Here is a 26,340-nt window from a genome sequence, read left to right on the forward strand (position 1 = left end):
ATACCTGTGATAGTCTATGTGGCCATTCACAGGTGAAAAATCGAGACGGTGAAAAATCGCAGAGACATGAGTGATTTTGATCCGAGTGTCGGATGAAAATCTGCAATGCAAGTCTGCGGGTCCATGAAAAAGGGTCACTCGGATCAAACTCTGACAGACATTAGTTTTTCTCATACGTGGAAACCAAGGGGAAAAAAATTCTCTATTCTCTCTGTGAGGAGCTGGCCTTGTTTTAAAGACTATTGGACTAACAGACGTAGAGCGGAACTGGATCTTATGCATACGCAAGGCCAGACCCAAGATTGGTAATCAAGGAAAGCAATCATTCCATTACTTTCGTTAGTGTCCATGGTCTTCAATCCATTGTTCTCACAGTCACTAGTCACATTGTGTAGATGGGGATAGTAGACCCAGCGGAGCAGTCACCACAGGGGGCTTCACATGCAGTCCCAGGTGATGCCTGAGGAAAATACCTCCACTAATACACAGTTAGCTTTTGGGGGGGGGGTGGCGTGAACACTTCTGCCTATTCAGGTGGCTGATCCCAAGGAAGATGGACAATAAGCCATGTGTTTAGTGAGGAGTTGGTAAAGTGACGTCGTGGTGTAAGGATGTATTGCTGAGGTCCTGGTGCCCATGTATGGGTGTCCTATGGAGTTTGGAGATCTGTTGCTGGCTGGGCTGGGCACACGTGCTATGGTTGAGGGATCTATTGTCAAGATTTGAGTAACTTTCTTAAGGACTGTTGTTGCTGGATACATATGCTTCGGTCATGTTATCTGTCGTCTGGAGGAATGTGAACTGTGACTACAGACACGAAATCTGTGGGCCACCCAAAAGGTGGGAGACCGTAAGTATCGCTTGGTATGGGGGAGGTCAGACTACCGGCCTCGGGGAGGGGATCTTGTGGACTGGGGGCAATGTATATGGCCATCTACCTGGAGTTGTTGTAAAACCATGGACATAAGGAATAAAAAATAGTTGCATGGTTAACCTGCCTAGGTGATTATTACAACCCAGAACCTCAGATTTTCACACCCTCCTTTCTGATAGTCCGTAAAAATTGGACCACACTCGAATGTCAACCAAGTGCGGTCCCATTTTTACATGGACCCATACACTTGCATTGCAAAGTTTGATCCGACGCTCGGATCAAAATCAGACATGCCGCTTTGATTTTGTGCGGACTACTGGGCGAAAAATCGCGGACATGCGAATGGCTCCATAGATTATTACAAGTATGGGTGATATCCAGGAAAATCACGAATAGCACTCATACGAGAACATCGGACATGTAAACAAGGCCAAAGTCTGATCAAAATAAATCTGTCCGTTTTTCTCGCACGTGAGAAAAACTGACGTCTGAATGAGGCCTTAAAGATGGACTGCTAGAACGTAAAAAACTACAGCGGAGTTTCTATTTTCCTTTTTCCCTTCTGGGAAAGCGTCTTGTGGACAGATGAGGCCAAGACAGAACTTTTTGGTAAAGAACATCATTCTACTGTTTACAGAAAATGGAATGAGGGCTACAAAGAAAAGAACACAGTACCTACAGTCAAATATGGTGAAGGATCAAAGATGTTTTGGGGTTGTTTTGCTGCCTCAGTGTATAAAAAAAAAAAAACACGTGTAATTGCAATAATTTTCTAGGAGAAATACTTCACTTTCTGGAACAATTTCAAGGGTTCAAACACTTTCAGCCATGATTGTATGTGTACGGCAAAATGATGAAACTGAAAAAAAAAAAAACTCATCCTGAGAAAAACAAGGTCAAAATTAGAAAGTTGCTGCTGTTTGAATGTGGCAACGCAAAACCGAAAAAATTGCATTAAAATAGGTTCGGCAAAGAAAGGTGGGAAAATCCTCTGGTACAGAAGTGGTTAAATAAGCCACAAAAAACGCGGAAAAACATCAACAGCACGATGTTCAGATACGACTAAGAAATCATCGACAGCATGAAAAATAAAAATCGATGCCTGTGTTAGGAGAGGCTCTCCGCACCGGAGCGAAATCTGAGAAATGATTCACTTTAAGCTCCACGACATTCCCGTAAGGATCAATAAAGCCATACATGAGAACTTCTCCCGGTTAGAGATTATCGAAGGGAGAGCAAGAAGCGACACATATATATCTGATCCCATCTCTGCCCGTCCAGAATGACAAGTGACAGCGCAATCTGCTGACGTGCGTTACAATGTAACAGGGTGAGACATGGCCCCACTGCGGTCACTTCATAGGGACGAGGGTCGACGGAGGAAGAAGTCCGGCTGTAGAACCAGTTCATCAATTTTAAGTGACTTGTAAAATCAAAGAAAACAAAATAAATTAAATAAACAATAAAAACTTGCCGCTATTCCACATGATGCACATGTAACGTTTAACTACTTCTTGCAAACGGATGGGGAAATACATGTCCTGTTTGCACGTGGCGTGTATCCAACGAGCGCAGGAGGGCGCTGGCTGTGTTATACAGAGGTCTGTCTCCATCAGTCGCGGTAGTTTAACCCCTTAGACACCGGGCCAATAGCAACTGCAGCATATAAAAGGTATGTTTCATCAAAAAATTACTCAAAAAGCTGGCACTTGTTTTTTTTTTTTATCATATCACAATCTATTTTTTAAAAAAACAAAAGTAATCCTGCAAATTTTCACCGTGGCTACTTATTGCTGCTAATGTACATGTGTTGTTTCCTTAAACATCAGGAAGTTAGAGTCTAGAAAAGCCGCAGAGGCCGGAGTGAAAATAGCAAGATTTCTCATGTTTATTTATAGTAAAGATTGTGATATGGGTAAAAAAAAAAAAGAATAGTCAAAAAAAAAAATGGCGCCAATACAGGGCATTTATTGGAACTTCCTGATCCCAGCCCTACTCCTGTGCTGCTTTACTGGATATCTTACATCTAATTTCCTACAGATGTGATTTTTGCTATTTATACCACCTCTTATCAAGGACTAGCACTTTACCCCTGAGGAAGCCATGTGGATGTGGGTAACACGTAGGGTCTGTCACCCGCATATACTGGCGGTTTGTATGGATTTTCTTGTGTCTAACATTATTTCTATGGGGTTGTTTTCAAGGGCTTATTGAATGGATTTGCTGCATGGGTCACTGCTTTTAGTTTTGACATGTATTTAATAACAACCTTGGTATAGACATTTTTGTATGTAAATCACTTTACTTGGTAGTGATAAACACATTATCCACATATATAGAATTATCCTTTATATATGTCATATTTCTACCCTTATACCACATAGTATACATCAAATAATTGTGGGAGTTGGTCTCGGTGCTTGAATTTTGTATATTGACGTATACAAGTGCTTCTCACTAAATTAGAATATCATCAAAAAGTTAATTTATTTTAGTTCTTCAATACAAAAAGTGAAACTCATTATATAGAGTCATTACAAGCAGAGTGTTTATAAGTGTTTATTTCTGTTAATGTTGATGATTATGGCTTACAGCCAATGAAAACACAAAAGGCATCTCAGTCAATTAGAATAATTAACAAAAAAAAACGGCAAAGGCTTCCTAAGCGTTTAGAAAGGTCCCTTAGTCTGTTTCAGTAGGCTCCACAATCATGGGGAAGACTGCTGACATGACAGATGTCCAGAAGACAGTCACTGACACACTCCACAAGGAGGGTAAGCCACAAAAGGTCATTACTAAAGAAGCTGGCTGTTCACAGAGTGCTGTATCCAAGCATAGTAATGGAGAGTTCAGTGGATGGAAAAAAGTGTGGAAGAAAAAGGTGCACAAGCAACCGGGATAAAAGCAGCCTTGAAAAGGATTGATAAGAAAAGACCATTCAAAAATTTGGGGGAGATTCACAAGGAGTGGACTGCTGCTGGACTGTTGCTCAGTGATCCAATGTGTTCTTTTTGTTGGCATATGCAACAGATTAGGACTTATTATAAATGAAAGGAGGACTTTATACTAACCAGACAGCAGATGGCGATAGTGTGTAAAGTTATATGCTTGCTGTAATGTGGGGAGGGAAGCTCTCAATTGTTGGTTGTTCTTACTTCCTGTGTTTCCTTTCTTTCCTGTATGTGTTATGTCAGCAGCACACGGACTGTGTGACACTGAATTGTATCTCATGTTTATCCAGTATGAAGTAAATACTGTTTACTCAAGATATCTTGCTGATTGAAGCTCTCGTAAGTACAGTGGTGACAGTAAGAAGATGCACTCTGCGACAGGTTATGGGCCCAGACACTACAGGCCCACACTACAAGCCCAGGCAGCAGGATCCCCAGATAATGGAGCACACAGATAAGCTCTGTAAACAGAAGGAAATAAATCCAGATACAGAGTGACAAAAGAATTCATGATCCCAGGAGCTGGATATAATTACAGAGAATTCAACACAGGCAGGACATACAGGAACTATCAGCAAGAAGAAAAAACAGGAGAATATCTTCAGTACAACTCTCTAAACAAGTAAGACTATATAAAGATGATGAGTAACACAGAACTGAAATGCACAGTAGCTAAACTGAATAGTGAAAATTATCAGTTATGGAAATTCAAAGAGATGTTATCTAAGGATGATTTATGGGAAGTAATTGTTACAGAAAGACCAGATCAAGATAATCAGACATGGGATAAGAAGAATAGACAAGCGAGAGCCACCATTAGCTTATTAGTGGATGATGCTCAATTAATACATATAAGAAATGAAGAAACAGCTAAAGGAATGTGGGAAGAATTAAGAAAACTGTATGAAAGACCTAGTTTGAATCACAAGTTATTTTTATTAAGAAAGCTTTACAGTATGAGATTGAGTGCAAATGACGACATGCAGAAGCACATATTCTCAATGATGGAAGTGATATCACAGCTAAGATCTATTGGTGAAGACATTAAAGAAAGTCATGTAGCAGCTATATTATTGTGCAGTTTACCAGATTCGTATACAGCCTTGATAAATGCCCTAGAGACGAGACGAGAAACTGACATTACATTAGATTTTGTGAAAACAAGACTAATAGATGAATATCAGAGAAGAAAAGAACAAAGAAATGATTCTTCTACTGAAAAGGACAGTGAAAACGCTCTTAAAGCTACAGAATTTAAAAAACCCTATAATAAAGAGACAAGAGAATGCTTCAGATGTAAGAAAAAAGGTTATTTAAAGAAAGACTGTACCATATGGAAAGCAGAACAACAAAAATTACAACATAAAAAGCATACACAGAAAGTAAAAAACACAATTTCCGATTCATGTGAGAATAATTGGAATGGCACATTTAAAGTAACAGACAAGAAATCATCACTTGGTTGGTTTATTGATTCAGGAGCAACGAGTCATATGACAAGTGACAAGAATTTCTTTACTGATCTTGATTTAGATCAGAAAGAAGCCATTTAGCTTGCAGATGGAAGCAAAATAACCGCAGAAGGTATCGGACAAGGTATGCTAAATTGTTCAAACAAGTTCGGACAAGATTTAAAGATACTTGTACATGATGTGTTGTATGTTCCAAAATTGGAAGGCGGATTATTATCTGTGAAACGTTTAACAGCAAAAGGACTTACAGTAAAATTCAAAGACAATGAGTGTGCAATTATTGCAGGAAACAAGGTGATCACCAAAGTCCAGGCAGATGAACAATTATATCATTTTGACACACCAAAGGAACAGATAAAGGTATGTACACATCACAAAAACTGTATTCACATGTGGCATAGACGTCTAGGACATAGACACCCTGACAGTATAAGGGAACTACAGAGAAAAGAATTGACAAAAGATTTAAAGATATCAGATTGCTCAATTACCGTAAGATGTGAATGTTGTATAAAATCCAAAGCCACAAGGATATCTATTCCAAAAGAAAGTGAGATGAAAAGCAAAAGACCACTTGATTTGGAGCATACTGACGTATGTGGACCCATGAAAGTGACTACATCAGGAGGCAATAGATACATGCTGACTTTTATAGACGACTGCTCAAGATACACAGTCACATACTTAATTAAGAACAAAAGTGAAGTTTTTGATAAACTTGTAGACTATGTAACAAGATCAAGTAACAAATTTCAAAGGAAGCCAATTGTCATCAGAAGTGATAATGGAGGTGAAATTACAGGTCACAGAATAGAAGACTACTTAAGACAAAATGGAATAGAACACCAGAAAACTGTTCCATACACACCTGAACAAAATAGAGTAGCAGAAAGGAAAAACAGAACTCTAACAGAAATGATAAGATGTATGCTGATGGATTCCAAACTACCAGAGAAATATTGGTGTGAGGCAGCAATGACAGCTACATATCTACAGAACCGACTTTTTTCTAGAAAACTGACGAAAACTCCATATGAACTGTGGCAAGGTATGAAACCAAGTGTCAATCATTTAAAAGTTTTTGGATGTAAAGTTTTTATATTCATTCCAACAGAAAAACGTTCCAAACTTCAAAACAGATCCATGGAAGGAATATTCGTTGGATATAGTGAAAATTGTAAAGGATATAGAATCCTAGATCCCAAAACAGACAGAATTATGGTGAGTAACAGTGTGACATTCATTGAAGATTTAAATGAAGACATTATGATTTCAGTTGAAACAAAAAATGAGAAAAACAATAGTGACATAACTGAAGAAATATCTGATGAGAAAGAAGTAGAAATTAATGAAGAACAAAATACTGAAAGTAAAGAATCACAACTACAAACAGACACAGAACCAAGACGTTCAATGAGAGAGAACAAAGAAAAACCACCAAAACGTCTCTCATACAAGACAAGCATAAGAAAAATCTATGAGCCTACCTCTTGGGAAGACATATCTAAACTTCCTGAAGAAGAAGCTAATAAATGGATAGATGCAACAGAAACAAATTAAATCCATGCATGATTCAAATATATGGACACTAACAGAGTTGCCAGAAGGAAGAAAAGCCATAGGATGTAAATGGATTTTTAAAGTAAAATACCAAACAGATGGCACAGCTGAAAGATACCGAGCAAGACTCGTAGCTAAAGGGTATTCTCAAAAATATGGAGAAGACCATGATGAGACATTTGCTCCAGTTGTCAAACACACTACAATAAGAACTTTACTTACAGTTGCAGCAATGAAACAGATGGAACTGAGACATCTGGATGTAAAGACAGTTTTTTAGAATGGAGATTTAACAGAAGACATTTACATGGAACAACCTCCAGGATTCAAAGATGAAAGAAATCCAAGCAAAGTTTGCAAACTACAGAAAAGCATATATGGTTTAAAGGAAGCAGCTAAAGCGTGGAATGACAAAATCACGGAAGTACTTACAAATGAAAAATTTCAAAGAAGCAAAGCTGATCCATGCTTGTACACAAAAAGGCTGATTAATAGATGGATCTACCAGTGGACATAATTTTTTTCTCTCAGGTGGACCAATAAGTTGGACAAGTAAGAAACAGTCAATTGTGACACTGTCTTCAACAGAAGCAGAATATGTTGCTGCAGCACATGCGAGTCAAGAAGTACTGTGGTAAAGACAATTGTTGACAGAATTAGGACGACCACAGTTGGAACCAACAAAACTGAAAGAGGACAATCAAGGATGTCTTGTTCTTGCTCAGATGGAAAGAGTCAATCCAAGAACCAAGCATATTGATGTGAAATATCATTTCTTGAGAGATCATCAGGAACAAGGAGTCTTGAAGTTGGAGTATTGTCCTACTGAAGAAATGACAGCAGACATCTTCACGAAGGCGTTGAATGCTGATAAACACCAGAGGCTAATAAAAAAGTTGGGTTTGATTGAATAAGTCCTTACTGTTGAGAAAGGGTGTTGGCATATGCAACAGTTTAGGACTTATTATAAGTGAAAGGAGGACTTTATACTAACCAGACAGCAGATGGCGATAGTGTGTAAAGTTATATGCTTACTGTAATGTGGGGAGGGAGCTCTCAATTGTTGGTTGTTTTTACTTCCTGTGTGTTTTTTTTCCTGCATGTGTTATGTCAGCAGCACACGAACTGTGTGACACTGAATTGTATCTCATGTTTATCCAGTATGAAGTAAATACTGTTTACTCAAGATATCTTGCTGACTGAAGCTCTCGTAAGTACAGTGGTGACTGTAAGAAGATGCACTCTGCGACAGTTTTAAGATGAAAGTAAATTTTGTATTTCATTTGGAAATTAAGGTCCCAGAGTCTGGAGGAAGAGTGGAGAGGCCACAATCCAAGCTGCTTGAGGTCTAGTGTGAAGCTTCCACAATCAGTGATGGTTTGGGGAGCCATAACATCTGCTGGTGTAGGTCCACTGGGTTTTATCAAGACCAAAGTCAGCACAGTCGTCTACCAGGAAATTTTACAGCACTTCATGCTTCCCTCTGCCGACAAGCTTTTTGGAGATGGAAATGTCATTCTGCAGCAGGACTTGGCCCCTGTCCACACGGCCAAAAGTACCAATACCTGGTTTACACACAACAGTATCACTGTGCTTGATTGGCAGCAAGCTCGCCTGACCTTAACCCCATAGAGAATCTATTATAGAGAATCTATGGGGTATTGTCAAGAGGAAGATGAGAGACACCAGACCCAACAATGCAGACGAGCTGAAGGCTGCTATCAAAGCCACCTGGGCTTCCATAACACCTCAGCAGTGCCACAGGCTGATCGCCTCCATGCCACATTGCCGCATTGATGCAGGAATTGATGCAAAAGGAGCCCCGACCAAGTATTGAGGGCATTTATTGAATACTAGTGTTGAGCGAGTATGTTCTGCTAACCCTTTCGGCGAGTATGCTCTGGCTGTGCTCCGAGTATTTACAGCTGCTCGGTGTTATGTTTGAATGGCTCCCATGTACATGATTTGCGACTGTTTGACAGCTTTAATACATGTGAGGTGTCCATTTCTTACACATTCCTCACATGTATTAAAGCTGTCAAACAGTCGCAAATCATGTACATGGGAGCCATTCAAACATAACACCGAGCAGCTGTAAATACTCGGAGCACAGCCCGAGCATACTCGCCGAAAGGGTTAGCAGAACATACTCGCACAACACTACTGAATACATTTCAGTAGGACAACATTTCGATTTTAAAAATATTTTTCAAGCTGTTGTTATAAAGTATTCTAATTTACTGAGATAATGACTTTTCTGTTTTCATTGGCTGTAAGCCATAATCATCAACATTAACAGAAATAAACACTGGAAATCGATCACTCTGTGTGTAATGACTCTATATAATATATGAGTTTCACTTTTTGTATTGAAGAACTGAAATAAATTAATTTTTTAAGGATATTCTAATTTTGTGAGAAGCACCTGTATATCTATGCCTTATTATAAGGGGATAATTCTTTGTATCTTCTATCTTAATTACCGTATGTTTTAATAGATTAGTGTTTGTTTGTGGTATCAATAAAATGTGTCTGTTATATAAACATTCGCTCATATTGGTATTTATCTGGTTATCTTGGATGCTTGGTGCCTGCTATATACCTTGTTTCTTTTTACATAATTGGTTTTCCTTTGGTGTTCGGCACAACATTTTTGTGGTGCCTGTTCACTAGAGTTTATCCAGCTCTGCTACACCATCCCACTCTCCTGCACGAAGGAGCCTCATGACTTATCCAGCTCTGCTACACCAAGGTGCCTCCTGACTTATCCAGCTCTGCTGCACCGTCCCACTCTCCTGCACCAAGGTGCCTCCTGACTTATCCAGCTCTGCTACATAAAGGTGCCTCCTGACTTATCCAGCTCAGCTACACCATCCCACTCTCCTGCACCAAGGTGCCTCCTGACTTATCCAGCTCTGCTACATAAAGGTGCCTCCTGACTTATCCAGCTCAGCTACACCATCCCACTCTCCTGCACCAAGGTGCCTCCTGACTTATCCAGCTCTGCTACATAAAGGTGCCTCCTGACTTATCCAGCTCAGCTACACCATCCCACTCTCCTGCACCAAGGTGCCTCCTGACTTATCCAGCTGTGCTACACCATCCCACTCTCCTGCACGAAGGAGCCTCATGACTTATCCAGCTCTGCTACACCAAAGTGCCTCCTGACTTATCCAGCTCTGCTGCACCGTCCCACTCTCCTGCACCAAGGTGCCTCCTGACTTATCCAGCTGTGCTACACCATCCCACTCTCCTGCACCAAGGTGCCTCCTGACTTATCCAGCTCTGCTACACCATCCCACTCTGCTGCACTAAGGAGCCTCATGACTTATCCAGCTCTGCTGCACCATCCCACTCTCCTGCACCAAGGTGCCTCCTGACTTATCCAGCTCTGCTGCACCGTCCCACTCTCCTGCACGAAGGAGCCTCATGAATTATCCAGCTCTGCTACACCAAGGTGCCTCCTGACTTATCCAGCTCTGCTACACCATCCCACTCTCCTGCACCAAGGTGCCTCCTGACTTATCCAGCTGTGCTACACCATCCCACTCTCCTGCACCAAGGTGCCTCCTGACTTATCCAGCTCTGCTACACCATCCCACTCTGCTGCACTAAGGAGCCTCATGACTTATCCAGCTCTGCTGCACCATCCCACTCTCCTGCACCAAGGTGCCTCCTGACTTATCCAGCTCTGCTGCACCGTCCCACTCTCCTGCACGAAGGAGCCTCATGAATTATCCAGCTCTGCTACACCAAGGTGCCTCCTGACTTATCCAGCTCTGCTACACCATCCCACTCTCCTGCACCAAGGTGCCTCCTGACTTATCCAGCTGTGCTACACCATCCCCCTCTCCTGCACCAAGGTGCCTCCTGACTTATCCAGCTGTGCTACACCATCCCCCTCTCCTGCACCAAGGTGCCTCCTGACTTATCCAGCTCTGCTACACCATCCCACTCTGCTGCACTAAGGAGCCTCATGACTTATCCAGCTCTGCTGCACCATCCCACTCTCCTGCACCAAGGTGCCTCCTGACTTATCCAGCTCTGCTGCACCGTCCCACTCTCCTGCACGAAGGAGCCTCATGAATTATCCAGCTCTGCTACACCAAGGTGCCTCCTGACTTATCCAGCTCTGCTGCACCGTCCCACTCTCCTGCACGAAGGAGCCTCATGACTTATCCAGCTCTGCTACACCAAGGTGCCTCCTGACTTATCCAGCTCTGCTGCACCGTCCCACTCTCCTGCACGAAGGAGCCTCATGACTTATCCAGCTCTGCTACACCAAGGTGCCTCCTGACTTATCCAGCTCTGCTACATAAAGGTGCCTCCTGACTTATCCAGCTCTGCTACACCATCCCACTCTGCTGCACTAAGGAGCCTCATGACTTATCCAGCTTTGCTACATCATCCCACTCTCCTGCACCAAGGTGCCTCCTGACTTATCCAGCTCTGCTACACCATCCTGACACTCTGACACTTCCAAGGTGTCATCTGGTGTCTACAGCTTCTTTGGTTACTACTGACTTGTCCCACTGCCCCAACATCATCTGTCCGTGCTGCACTACAACGGCTCCTCCAGACCGAGAGATTAGAGACTCCACCTCACCAGGTGAGGCAGAACAGCCAGAATCTTACCTATTGTGTAAATCTGTTTTTATGTTAAACTTATTTTTTTCTTTTTTTAATATCACAATTCGTATTCTAAAATATTTATAGTCCAATTTTCAAGTTTTACACAGTTTGCCTTTTAGAGCCTCTGTAATGCTGTACCTACTGCTGGCTGCACAATGAGTTAACTGGAAATCCATCAGTGAACTCATTACAACGTGCTACTTTCAGCCAATTTCTAACCAAAAGAAGCACATTGCTCAAACATTTGTGACTTTCCAGTGTTCTAACAAAAATTTTGTTTATATGCTTATAGAATTTTTCATGTTTAAATGGTTTACGCACTTTTTGGGAAAATATTATTTTTTTTTTACTTAAATGCATTTATTTCGGGCTAAATAAAAAAAACAAAATAACAATGATGCAATTGGGTTGTATTCACAATGTTGCACCACTTGCCTTTTATAGCATTGTCTAATGCCAGCTGTAACCTGCAAGGGTGAAATTAACTGAGAAACCATCAGTGAACTTGTTCTCAAGCGTTTGTACATCTGTTTTTTATTTTTTTCTGAGCTCCTCGCGGCTGATTTATGACCACAGATCACATCAAAGTAAAAATGTACAAACAAAGTGGCTTTAAAAAATAAAAAAATAAATAAAAAAGGTGCAAACTTTTAATGAAACAAAAATTTTAAAAATAATTTTTAGACCATAATAGATGAATTTAAATACATAAAAAAATTCTAAAAATTATCCCCAAAAAGGTAAACAATAATTTTGACAGTTGTAAGAATATGCTAAATCTAAATGATTGGTGGAATAACTGTCTACCAATCTCAAGAACCATTTTAATGGGAAGGTTGTCAGAGAAACCACAATGCAGAAGACAGACGCACTGTAAAAAGAGCAAAATCTACTGACCAATAGGGGCGGGAGGAGAAAATTCAACATTTTTCTTTCCTTCTTACAAATGGCCGAGGTAGTCTGTGCTGAGATTTCACTGTTCCTTGAAGAGACTTCTGAAAATCACGAGTGCGGAGGAGCCGGAAATGTGTTTTTTTTATCAATTGAAAAGGAAAAAGCATCAATTTATCATGGTGGCGAGTGGTGCAGGAGCCCGTGGCTGTTGTTCAATTGCATTTTTTAATGGCAGATTTTTGAAAAAGGGCAAGAAAAAGAATATATTTATTTATTTTCTGGCCTCGTTTGAAGTTTGAAGCAAATATCCAAGTAATTCCAGACTCTACAGACTGTGCCCGTAGGCACAGATATTCCCAGGATCTTTCTATGTGACAGTAGGCGACCTCCGCTGTTTCATTAAAAAAACATCGCCCCCACTGGACCACAGGTTGTTTCTGGTATTGCAGCTCCTCCTGACTGTCAAAAGGCTCTGTGGACAGGAGTGGCGATAAAAATAATTTCCTTATACATTTTTGCACCATTTCCCTTCTTGCTAACTGCAGAATGAGTTAACTGAGTATCCATCAGTGAGCTTGTTTTGCTGAGTAAGATTGAAACCCTTATTTATTGATTTTACTCTCTTCTATAGCGCCATGAATTCCACAACGCTTTACAGACATTATCATTGCTGTCCCCATTGGGGCTCACAATCTAAATTCCCTATCAGTATGTGTCTGGAGTGTGGAAGGAAACCGGAAAACCCGGAGGAAACCCACAGAAACACGGGGAGAACATACATACTCCTTGCAGATGTTGTCCGTGGTGGGATTTGAATTAGGATCCCATTGGGCTCCACTCATCAGATTTCCAACCACATAAAAGTTCAGCTCTCCTTTTATGTGGTTTGGGGTCATAAATCAGCTGAAAATGTGCAGTAATTAACTGCTCAAAGAGCTGCAAGATCTGTTAGATCGAGCTCACTGGAGGACCCCCTAGTTAACTCATTTTGCAGTCAACAATGAGAAGGGAAACAGACAGCCTTAAAAACCAAACCGTGCAATTTTTTTTAAATGACACTCAATTGCAATAATTATTTTCATCCCAAAATTCATGCATTTACATTTAAAAAATAACACAAAAAGGTATCTATACCCTGTAACTCCTTAAAGATGTATTTAATCGTTTGGCTCTTTATTTCAGCAGCTATAACTTTTTAGTCTTTTTATGAAGCCTTTTTTAATGCATGACAAACTTTTAAGGTCGTTGTGAAAATTCTAGAATTCCTTTTATGCAATGAGGATACATTCAAAAAATATTTTTGAATTTTTTTTTTCATTTTTGCATTTTTTGAAATCCCCATCAAACTAGAAATGTTTTACATATTTAAAAAAAAAAAATCTATTAGCATGCTTCTGTTCTCATTATGACACAGCGCTGAAGTTTTTGGTTTTATTTTTCCTGCAGAGCTTCACTCCCGGCCACTCGTGGTGCAAGGAACTTCAACATAGATGAATTCCTGTGGGCAGGGATCTGCACGAGTGCCCCTATAATCGTTTCCTGGCTGTAGGCCAAAACATTCTAAGATGGGAAACCCCTATAATAAGGTACAAACTCACCACTCCAATTCCTTCAAAGGCAAATATGGCCGTTCCAAAAAAGAGCGGATATTTCTTCCAATTTGACGACAAAGGGAGCGTCCGAGGATCTGAAATATTCTGAGGAAAGAAATGGTTGTAAAGGTTAATCTCGATTGTAGAGATGCAGCGGCGGCACGGATTAAAACGTCCCAACTTCAAAATGACAGAGCTACATCGCTGCGTGCTGCGGTTCTGTGACGGATTTAGTAAAGAAGACGGTAAGAACCTCACTAATCAGGATGGTGGGGGAAAACTACCAATGGTGGGGGGAAAACTACCGATGGTGGGGGGAAAACTACCGATGGTGGGGGGAAAACTACCGATGGTGGGGGGAAAACTACCGATGGTGGGGGGAAAACTACCGATGGTGGGGGAAAACTACCAATGGTGGGGAAAATTATCTAGGGCCTGTGCACACGTTGCAGAATTGTTTTTCTCAGTTTTTTTTCAGTGTACATTTGTCACAAAACCTGAATGGTTACCTGATGCCAGCAAAGCAAATGAAAATCCTACAGTCTTATACAAACGCTAATTTTTATCTTGCAGAGTTAAATCTGCAGCATGTCAATTCTTTCAGCGTTTTTGCTGCAGATTTCACTTATACTAATGAGCGGGGAAAAACCTGCACCAAAAAGCATGTAAAAGACGCATCAAAAACACGTCTATTTTACACAGTTTTTTTTTCCAGCCAAGAGATGCTGAAATGGTGCAGACATTTCAGCACCAAATATTTAATGTGTGCACATACCCTAAGTCTATGGTCATCTTTGGCATTAAAATCTGCAGCATGTTAATTCTATTAATGTTTTTACTGCAGATCTCACCTATACTAATGAGTGGGGGGAAATTTCCATCAAAAACGATAAAAAAAAGCATCAAAAATCAACCAAAAACGTGTCTATTTTACGGAGCGTTTTTCTGCCAAGAGATGCAAAAATGTAATGTGTGCACATACCCCAAGGTCATGGACATGAAAATGAAACACTATGGGCCAGATTCATCAAGACCAGTGGTGAGGGGGGTCCTGAAGACAGGTACTCCTGATTCAGTAATCAGTAATGTATGTACACAGTGACTGCATCAGCAGAATAGCGAGTGCAGCTCTGGAGGATAATACAGGGTGTAACTCAGGATCAGTAATGTAATGTATATACACAGTGACTGCACCAGCAGAATAGTGAGTGCAGGTTTGGAGTATAATACAGGATGTAACTCAGGATCAGTACAGGATCAGTAATGTAATGTATGTACACAGTGACTGCACCAGCAGAATAGTGAGTGCAGCTCTGGAGTATAATACAGGGTGTAACTCAGGATCAGTAATGTAATGTATGTACACAGTGACTGCACCAGCAGAATAGTGAGTGCAGCTCTGGAGGATAATACAGGATGTAACTCAGGATCAGTAATGTAATGTATGTACACAGTGACTGCACCAGCAGAATAGTGAGTGCAGCTCTGGAGTATAATACAGGATGTAACTCAGGAACAGTATAGGATCAGTAATGTAATGTATGTACACAGAGACTGCAGCTCTGGAGTATAATACAGGATGTAACTCAGGATTAGTAACGTAATGTATGTACACAGTGACTGCACCAGCAGAATAGTGAGTGCAGCTCTGCAGTATAATACAGGATGTAACTCAGGATCAGTAATGTAATGTATGTACACAGAGACTGCACCAGCAGAATAGTGAGTGCAGCTCTGGAGTATAATGCAGGATGTAACGCAGGATCAGTAATGTAATGTATGTACACAGTGACTGCACCAGCAGAATAGTGAGTGCAGCTCTGGAGTATAATACAGGATGTAACTCAGGATCAGTAATGTAATGTATGTACACAGTGACTGCACCAGCAGAATAGTGAGTGCAGCTCTGAGGGATCTGCTCTTATGTAAGCCATAAATTGTCACTCCATAAATGTTTAATGGCAAAAAATGGCGCTGCACATATCATATTGTCCTTGTGTACACCTCAGGGGAATCATATTATACATCAACAGGGTTTACTGGGTGGCCGTGGTGTTCGCCTTTAGAGGTTTTCCGATAAATCCACTTATTTACCAGGTGTCTCTTCTGTTGCCTAGTGGATAATCTAAGGAACAGAGTCATTAATATAATAAGGCAGGAGCGGTGTCACTTACCCGCATGACGTACTGATAAATGATAACAAGACTGACTGCCATGGACACGTTGGCTGTGAAGGCGCACACCGACAGGCTCTTCAAGTCTCTTATAAATACTAATGGTATGATGAGGGGAAGGAATAACAACATGTAGAGCCGCAGATCCAGATCCCATCTCCCTGCGGATCCTGTGTACTGAGGATAGTGCTCAAAGGAAGCTTCAAACACCTGCAAGAACACGAAGAGTCGCCGAGGTCACAAGTGGTTACTGCGGCTTTTTTATGGGCTGTAACATTTTAGTCTGAAACTAATTGGAAACTCAAAATATAATGGCATCACTGATGGAAAACTTGATCCTTAGAGCCACCTACTAGATAAAAATGTAGCACATGTGCTGAATGAGGGTATGCAGCAGTGGTCTCCAAACACTGGGAGTGAGCCACATGTATATATACACACACTGCTCAAAAAATTAAGTGAACACTTAATGCAATGTAACAAGTAAATCACTTCTGTGAAATCAAAATGTCCAGTTATGAAGTAACACTGATTGTGAATCATTTCTCCTGCTGTTGTGCAGCACAACCCACAGAAGTTGCTCAGGTAGGGCGGCTCATCCCGGATGGCACTCCCTGAAGAAGCCCTTGTGAAACGCGCGTTGGAGTGGGGGACGGCACGGACACATCCTCAGCATGGCTCATGGTTAGTTACTCTTTATTTATACCTATGTGCTGTATTTATTTGTATCTCATGGGCACTCTCCTATATTTATTTATTATTCAAGCATTTTATTTAGGTATTTATTAGCACTATGCACTTTTTATAACTGGATAGAGACTATTAGGTTATACTATTCATAATTGTGTCCATTTACACATTTTTTTGTATACATTTAAATTGATTTTTACAATATTGGCACTGTGCACTTTATTTAGATTTTGGTTGTTCTCTGTGTACATGCTGCTGATGGTTCCTTGCCCTCCCTGTTTTTCATTTTAATTGCTATATGTATTTTTTAATAGTCATTGTCATCGGGTGTCTTTTCAATCAATAAAAATATTATTATATTTGAATTGTGTAATAATTTATTCCCTGATAGCAAAAAAGCACAAGATTGGAAGAAAACTATTTGGGTAATGGTATGTATAGTGTTGGCATGTTTACAATAAATTTTCTCCTGCTATAGGTCTAACACTAACATCCATGGGTCTGCTCAAACTGTCAGAAACAGACTCCATGAGGGTAGTATGAGGGCCCGAAGTCCACAAGGGCATGTTGTGCTTACAGCCCAACACCGTGCAGGGCGATTGGCATTTGCAGATTACACCAAGATTGGCAGATTTGACATTGGCGTCCTGTGCTCTTCATGGATGAGAGCAGGTTCACACTGAGCACATGTGACAGAGTCTGGAGACGCCGTTGAGAATGTTCTGCTGTCTGCAACATCCTTCAGCATGACCGGTTTGGCAGTGGGTCAGTAATGGTGTGGGGTGGCACTTCTTTGGAGGGCTGCACCGCCCTCCATGTGATCGCCAGAGGTAGCCTGACTGCCATTAGGAACCGGGATGAGATCATCAGACCCATTGTGAGACCATATACTGGTGCGGTTGGCCCTGGGTTCCTCCTAATGCAGGACAATGCCGGACCTCATGTGGCTGAAGTGTGTCAGCAGTTCCTGCAAGATGAAGGCATTGATGCTTTGGACTGACCTGAATCCAATCAAGAACATCAGGTCTCGTTCCATCCACCATAGCACCACAGACTGTCCAGGAGTTGGCGGATGCTTTAGTCCAGGTCTGGGAGGAGATCCCACAGGAGACCATCCGCAACCTCATCAGGAGCATGCCCAGGCGTTGTAGGAAGGTCATACAGGCACGTGGAGGCCACACACAATACTGAGCCTCATTTCCTTGTCTTGAGGTATTTCCACTGAAGTTGGATCAGCCTGTAATTTGATTTGCCCCTTTGATTTTGAGTATCATTCCAAATCCAGACCTCCATGGGGTATTCATTTTGATTTACATTGATCATTTATGGTTTTATTCTTCTCAACACATTCCATTATGTAATGAATAAAGATTTGCAACTGGAATATTTCATTCAGTGATATCTAGATTGTGGTATTTAAGTCTTCCCTTTATTTTTTTGAGCAGTGTATATAGCCTGTACAGAGAGGAAGAGGACAGGGACTCTCCTTACCACATGACTTAGGATAAGAAGTTAAACCAGAGACTATTTGCAGACCCATGTTTTGGGACGTTTGCCCCTCATCATTACAAAGCAGGAGATCTGATTTGGCTTCCTCTGACAGGGGATCTAATGGGGAACGTTTCTCCTTGTGATGAGTGTCAGGAGCGTAAGGAGCCTGATAGGCCATGCAATGCTTCTCTGGGGATTTAAATATGAGCATTGCATGGCTTATCAGTCTCCTTACACCATTTTGGCCCTTTCCACAAATTTCCAGAGAAGAAATGCATGGCCTAAATGTCTCCTTACGCCGGTTTAGCCTTTTCCACAAATTACCAGAAAAGCACTGCATATCCTTTAAGTCTCCTTACACCAGTTTGAGACACTCTCCACTAGGAAAAACATTTTTCCCCTAGACATCAGTCAGAGGCCTCTCATCCAGACAAATCAGTCCTCCTGCTTTGCACTGATGAGAAGTATACATACCGAACTGTGTGACTGTACGTAGAGTGTCTGGTTTGGCTTCTTATCCTAAATTAAGTTGCAAGGTTCATTAAAGTATAGATATGGACTTCTATAATTGCTACAACCAATAAGTTGGGCCAGAGTTCCAGTCCTCTACCATAACTATATCACGCTAGCCTACTTAGAATTAGGGCACTTATCAGAGGCTAAAATTTGAGGTGGGTTGTTATCTCTCAGCAGGAAGTCGGGGCAGGCCTTTATCACTGGACAGGAAGTCGGGGCATGCCTTTATCACTGGACAGGAAGTCGGGGCAGGCCTTTATCACTGAACAGGAAGTTGGGGAGGGGCTTTATCATTGGAAAGGAAGTCGGGGCAGCTTTCATCATTGACAGGAAGTTGGGGTGGACCTTCATCATTGGACAGGAAGTCGGGGAGGGTCTTTGTCACTGGACAGGAAGTTGGGGTGGGATTATAACGGTCTACAGGAAATTGGGGCGGGTTTTTATCTGTCTACAGCTGTGGTTCTTAACTTCAGTCCTCAAGACGCACCAACAGATCATGTTTTCAGGATTTCCTTAGTATTGCCCAAGTGATGGAATTATTACCTGTGTAATGCTAATGAAATGCTGAAAACATGATCTGTTGGGTCTTGAGGACTGGAGTTGAGAATCACTGGTCTACAGGAAGTCAGGGTGGGCCTTTATCTGTCTACGGGTATAGAGGGGCAGGCTATTCATTAAAAAATGAAAGGAAGATCTTGCACCTATAGTGCAGGCATAATGCTGATAATATAGAACCTACCACAAAGCATGAGAATCAGGTCAGTTCCTAGACATGTTAGACTAGTATGTTCACCAAAACCAGGTTTATATTCTTATGCTGAATGAGGGCAACAAGACCAAGCTAAGCTAACATTCACACCTAATATTTACAAACCAGAGATCGAAGCAGCGTCTTTATAGGCAAAGATGTGCAAACATCGAATATGTGAAATATAAGCTGCATTACTGTCGTATAGACTGAAGTTATAAAATTAAGGTACTTAGCGCACAAATTGGCCAATTCATGTGTGCCCACTAGCCACAACAAGGCGCCCTCTCACTGGAGGGGCCTTAATCATTTATATCAGATATGCCTCTCCTGGGCAAATAGTAAACAAGTTTAAAGGGCAGGTAGGATCCAATGCTAATGAAAAACAGCTTCGGACTGATGAGAGGACCGCTATGCCAATGGCATATCTGATAGAAATGGTTAGGGTCCTTCTAGATAGAGGTCACCTTGTTGTGGCTGGTGGGCACACACAAATTGGCCAACTTGGGCATTAAGTATCTTAATTTTTGTAAGTGTAGTCTATATGGCAGAAACACAGTATACATTTCATATATTCAATACCTGCATACATTCTAGTGCACACAGTGCCTGTTACAGACTTTGCTACATATATAATATCTAGCACCTGTTCACACTTGTGTCATTCTTTTAGGAAGTGCTGGTCAGTTTTTTGTCTCGCCTAACATTTGCACCTTAATATGGTTATACAAACAACCAGCGATGACGGATCTAAAGTCACATAAATTGAATTTCAATTATTACAAAAGTGATGAACAGCGGCCGCAGCGCTGGATACTCACTTGCTTCACGTTCTCAGCCAGGAAGACAAAGTAAACGCTGCAGAACCCCAGCTGTGTGGCCACCAGAGCAAAATCTATAATATTCCTGTGGGGATAAAAAAGAAAACAAGGGATCAAGTGAGGACAGAAATTAATAGAAGCTACAACTTCAGAAAGCAGATGATTTATTTATCCTGCAGCCTGGAGAGCCTCCGTTATCGACATACACGGCATCTCCCTGTAACAACGGCCTAGAGTGCAGCTCCGGCTTCCAGCAACATTGTGCAGTTTATACAGTCAGGTCTTCAATGGTAAACATTTGCCTTTACTCTTCTTATAGTGATCTTGTGTTACTATTATATTCTAGTCGTGTCCAAAGCTGCATTAAAAGTTTTATCCGTCTCCAACATTTCTTACTGCTGCAGCCAAAGGTGAACGGTCAGTAAAGTGTAGATCAACTGATGATCGTGTGTGAATGCTGCACAATAAATGAAATGGTCCCCATTTAAGAGCCAAAGTGGGGTGCCTTTAATTAAAAGCACTACTGAAGGCTGCCCTAGCTGCCATCTTGGTCCTGTGTCTGGCCTTCATAGGAGATTGTCAGTTTCACTATATACTGCTATACTGTAGCACAGCAGCATGTAGCACAAGTGATCAAATGATCGCAGGTTCAAGTCCCCTATGGGGACTAAAAAAAATAAAAAAAATGTAGTATAAATTAAAAAATGTTTTAAAAAAATATAAAAAAAATTATATGTTTTCATCGTAAACAAACCCTCCCCACCTAAAAAAAAAACAATACGGGATTTTGTTTTTCTCCCATTTCAACTCCGTATAAAAAAAAATTTCAGTACATTACAACTCATTTTACACAAAAAAACAAGCTGTTCTACAGGTAGATCAATGAAAAACTGTAAAAAAAAAATTAAAAAAAAAGTTAAAGGGGCATTCTTATCGCAATATGTTGTATATGTAATAATAATAGTAATATTAGCAAATACATTCAATTAGAAATGTAGTACAGTTCTTCTGATTCGCTATGTTGCTTACCCGAGGTGCAGGGCATTGCTTAGGTATCCATGGTTATGAACACGCTTATAGTGACAGTTAGTTAGTTGTTAGTGGCCATAACCATGGATACTTAAGCTACTGCAATTCCCTGCACATGGAGTAAGTGACATAGCAAAGCAGAAGAACTATACTACATTTCTAATTGGAGGTATTTGCTAATATTATTATAATTGCATTTACTACAAATTGGTTAAGGATCTTGGAGATAGGAATACCCAGCAATTTTGCATGATCATTTGAACATTTTGGACCTTACTAAGCAATATTATTATGCATCATCGTCTCCCTTTACAGCAAACGTTACAAGTACAAATGCAATAGATGGAAACAAGAAGACAAGAGTTTCTTCCAGACGTCTGCTGCTGCAGTCAGGCAATACATGGGGGGGTAAATGGTTAAAGTGTGAGCGGCGCAGCCTTCTACAATCTGTAGTATTGTCTGAAATAGCCCCCGAGTTTTATCAGTGCGGAGGCTAATCAGTGAGACACAGAGCGCCGGGCTGGAGCAAGGAGATACGGTATCTACTCCGCTCATAACAAAGGATGCGGGACAAGAAAAATAAGTAAAACATCCTAGAAAACAAAGTGATAAAGTCTGGGGAGGGCGCCGCAAGAAAAGGAGCAAGAGATAAACGACTGATCGCGAGAGGTGCAGGCGAGAAATAAATGGAAGTCAGCGGGAGCACAAGAAACACAAGTATTCCGAGCTGATAAATAAGATGCAAACATTCCGCTTTCTGTCCGCTGCGTTTTGTGCACCCGTGCCAGAGGAAATCTCCATCGTCTGTAATTTAAGTGTTTTTTCAACAATTTTTTATTGCTACGATGCATTAAAAATAAAAAAGAAAGCAAGTCATAATATCTCGTGCGGTATAAGTGATGAGATTACTTTATTCTTTGGGTCGGTGCGATTACAGAGATACCAGATTTATATCGGGTTTTTATGACTGACAGCTGTCACACACTAAGAGACGCTTTTTTTGCAAAGACTAGCTTTTGCAGCGCCATATTTTGAGAGCTATAATTTTTCCATATTTCGGCAGACAGTCATGTGACGGCTTGTTTTTTGCGGGACGAGTTGACATTTTTTGATCGCTTTCTATTCAGATTTTTGTGAGGCAGAATAAACAAAAACCAACAAGTCAGGAAATGTTTTTATGCTTTTTTTTTTTTTAATGTCATTAGGCGTGTGGTAAAATTGATAAGGCAGCTTTATTCTTCGGATCAGTACGTTTACAGCGGTACCGCATTTATATTGTTTTTTTATTAGTGAGGCTCGGAGCTCGCCGAGTACTTTCGAGATGCTCGGGCGGATGCTCGGGTCCCCGTCCTGCATGTCTGGCGCTATTTAGAGCACCAAATATGCAGGGATTGTCTGTCACTCACTGTAATGCCGCAGCCATGGTGGTTGTAGCATTACAGTGGTTGCCCAAATCGATGGGAACAGTGCCAACAGTGAAACATGAAAAGCCGGCAATTCAGCAGCGGCATACACCGGTACCCGACAACTAAGAACAGAATACAATAGATTAGATAGATAGAAACATGTCAGTCACATATATATGAAGTACAGTGACAGTGTTGGTTACTGTACTTGTCATTTAGTGTTAAAATAAAGGATTTATTAAAAAAAAAAATTGGCGTGGGGTTCCCCGTAATTTTAGTCTCTAGCGGAGGTTAAGCAGACAGCTGGGGCAGATGTTTGAAGCCTGGGAAGGGGGTAATACCCACGGAGCTTCCCAGGCTACTAATATCAGCCCCCAGCTGAATACCTAGCCTTTACCAGCTATTAAAATGGGGGACCCCCCCCAAAAAAATGACGTGGGGTCCCCCCTATTTTAATAGCTAGCTAAGGCTAGGCAGACAGCTGGGGGCTGATATTAATAGCCCAGGAAGGGAGCCATGAATATTGGCCCCCTCCCAGGCTAGAAACACCAGCCGTCAGCCGCCCCAGAAATGGCGCATCCATAGGATGCGCCAATTCTGGCACTTAGCCTCGCTCTTCCCACTGCCCTGTAGCGGTGGCAGTGGGGTAATAGGGCTGGGGTTGATGTAAGCTTATAATGCCAGCTGACATCAAGCCCAGGTTAGTAATGGAGAGGAGTCTATAAGACACCCCCATTACTAACCCCATAGTGAAAGTTAAAAAAAACACAAAACACCCAGAATAAAGTCCTTTAATTGAAATAAAGACACAATTCTTTATTGTTCTAAATTAAACCATACCTACCATCACGCCCATTCCAGAAGAAGCCAACGATCTCCTGCAATAAAAGTAAAATAATAAACCAACCTCATCCTTACCTTTCCATGGTTCCCAGGACGGCTCCAGCTCTGCTACATTCACATGACAGGCTGGATCACAGCCAAAAGCTGCCATCCAGCTTGCCATGCCGCAGACACTGAGAAGCGCAGGCATGCTTGTGCTCCTCAGTGTCTGGCTGTGACGGCATCCAGATGAGCCGAGTTCATGTCCAATGAACTCAGCTCACCTCATGCACGTCACTGACAGCGTGGGAAAATTCTCCTGCGCTTGCCGTGAGCGTAGGAGAATTCTCTCACGCTCCCCGCAAGCGCAGGAGAATTTTCCCACGCTGTCAGTGACGTGCATGAGGTGAGCTGAGTTCATTGGACATGAACTCGGCTCATCTGGATGCCGTCACAGCCAAGGGGTTAACTAGCGGGACAGTTTTATAGGTCAGGTCGTTCTGGACGCAGCAATACTAAATATTGTACTTTTATTGTTTTTTTGTTTTTTTTCATAATAAATAAATATTATGGGTGCAATTTATTTTTATTTTTTGGGGATTATTATTTTCTTTTTTAAATATGTTTACAATATTTTTTATTTTTTTTTCACTTTCCTACCCTTTTTTTTTTACTCTTACACTTTGTCCCACTATGGGACTTTCACTTTTTGCAGCCTGATCGTCTGTATAGAATAGAGAGCAGCAGCTCCCTAAGCTATGCAGCCTGTCAGCGCTGCACACAGGGAGACATTACTTTGGTCGTGCACTGCGCATGACCAAAGTAATGTCCTGCCTCCTGGAGACCCGGATGTTGTCATAACGACATCGGGTCGTCATGACTATAACCGAAAGCCGCCGAAGACATCGCTGGACGCCGGCAAGAGAGGCGAGTACAGCGATCACCTCCCCCCTTGCCCCCGCAATGCTGCGATCGACTTCGAGTTGACTCAAGCTAAGCTACTTCCCCCGTATCTGTCTCCCCTTGTTGTCTTTAGTTGTCAGTGGGGATCGACTAGCGCTCATCCACCCCCTTCCCTATCAAGGGCCAAGTACTAAGAAAATACAGGGATAGGTTCATGTGCGGCGATTGGTGAGGAACCAATATAGGAACAGTAGGGTAAGACAGGGAGATTGTAGATCAGCCAGCAGGTCTCCACTTTCCCCTTTCCCTAGTGTCTGGGCTCCCTTCCCCTCATCCCTTCGTGTCGAACTTTGTCTTTCCTACACTGTGCATGACAGGCAGCCATGCTGGAGTGTCGGGGATCAAACAGGTGAGTACTGGTCATTTTTTTTTTTTTTTTTTTTTTATCACAATTCCTGATGTTACACGATCACTCATTATCGTACAATGAAGAAAATCCTGGTTAAATCTTAAGGATCGGCCATCAGACGTTAATTATCAAAGATTCGACATCTGGGCCCCAGTTGATCAGTAGACTGAAGAAGTCACTGTGCTCAGGAGCTCAGACTCCACCTATTGTTTAGGCATAGCTCCATCATATGGCTGTACCTAGTACTGCAGTTCAGTCCCATTCAGAAAGACAATATTGACGGTTCTCTATGACTAAGCAGAGCAATTCACTCTGCCCAATCACTGAATGGAAGTGGAGGAAAACTGATGACAAAATGAAAAGATGGGTTATATGAATGGGAACCAAAGAGCCAAGAGATTAGAGGTGATCTTCAAGGTCAAGGTCCATCAGTGTCAGATCGCACCGACCGTCATAGTCTTGGCCAAAGTGGACTTCATGGAAGACGACCCAGGAGGGAACCACTGTCCTGCTATGCTTGTTGTACCACAGACTTACTTTCCAGACGTGGCATGTTGCTGGAGGAATTTCACAGGTCCCACTTCCAAGGCTAGCCCGACTGTTTCGCTGTAGCCTAAATTTGCCTTTTTGTACCTAAAATGACACGAACAAACATAAAAGTAATAACAACTATATAAAATAGTGACCGGCAAGAAAAAATAAATGTTCCTTAATTTTGTATTTAACCATTTTAGTGACTTTTTAGTGCAAAAAAATAAGTTGCATATTGCGCTAACATGTAACTAAATTTGCGCTAAAATTTTCAGACATACACAAAATTACCGCAGAGGAGAGGAGCACATTTATGGAAAAGCAAAACAATCTTTTTAAAAATAAAAATAAAAATTGCAATTGATGAATCAGCTGAAAATATCTGGAAACCCCAAACCCTCGAAACAAACAAGCAAACACATAAAATACACTTTAAAAACAAAAATTTAATGGCCGAATAAGACGCAAATGAAAGAGAGAGCGAAAAACACCAAAAACGAAGACAAAACGGGCACAAATGCAATAATGAATCAGGGCCCTATGAGTTTTATTTAGGAAAAACTGACAGAATCAGTGTGTAGGGTCTCACTCCAGTGTGACATTTTTCACGTTTCCAGGAGGAACAAGAGAGGAATATTACAACACAGAGCACAGAGTTCTCAGAAAAAAAGCTCAATGGTTATTTCATGGGAACTTCGAGTATTTCAGAGAAGGTAAATGCTTTTAAAGGTGCAGCTTAGGTCAAATGCATCATAGGAAGCGGATTTTCAACCCCTTTTGGGCTGTGATTGAGGTTCTGCCCTCATCTGTATAATGGACTAAAAA

At 41.5% G+C, this 26,340-nt stretch overlaps 1 protein-coding gene across 4 annotated transcripts in view; it reads right to left on the reverse strand.

The window, feature by feature from the left end:
• LOC141192955 (neutral amino acid uniporter 4-like) overlaps positions 1 to 26,340 on the reverse strand; it is a 271,000-nt gene that overhangs the window by 209,021 nt on the left and 35,639 nt on the right. For all 4 annotated transcript variants that reach the window (XR_012266281.1, XM_073662071.1, XM_073662072.1 and 1 more), the window contains exons 5-8: positions 25,522 to 25,617; positions 20,416 to 20,500; positions 16,150 to 16,359; positions 13,982 to 14,080 (exon numbers count right to left, since the gene is read on the reverse strand). Coding sequence is in view for 3 of the 4 variants with exons in the window: in XM_073662071.1 (XP_073518172.1) it covers positions 13,982 to 14,080; positions 16,150 to 16,359; positions 20,416 to 20,500; positions 25,522 to 25,617 (490 nt within the window). In the remaining variant the exon portion in view is untranslated. The remainder of the gene's footprint in view (positions 1 to 13,981; positions 14,081 to 16,149; positions 16,360 to 20,415; positions 20,501 to 25,521; positions 25,618 to 26,340) is intronic.

Source organism: Phyllobates terribilis, unplaced genomic scaffold (genome assembly GCF_046119375.1).
Source record: "Phyllobates terribilis strain yellow unplaced genomic scaffold, ASM4611937v1 Scaffold_2__4_contigs__length_985480577, whole genome shotgun sequence".
Taxonomy (NCBI): domain Eukaryota; kingdom Metazoa; phylum Chordata; class Amphibia; order Anura; family Dendrobatidae; genus Phyllobates; species Phyllobates terribilis.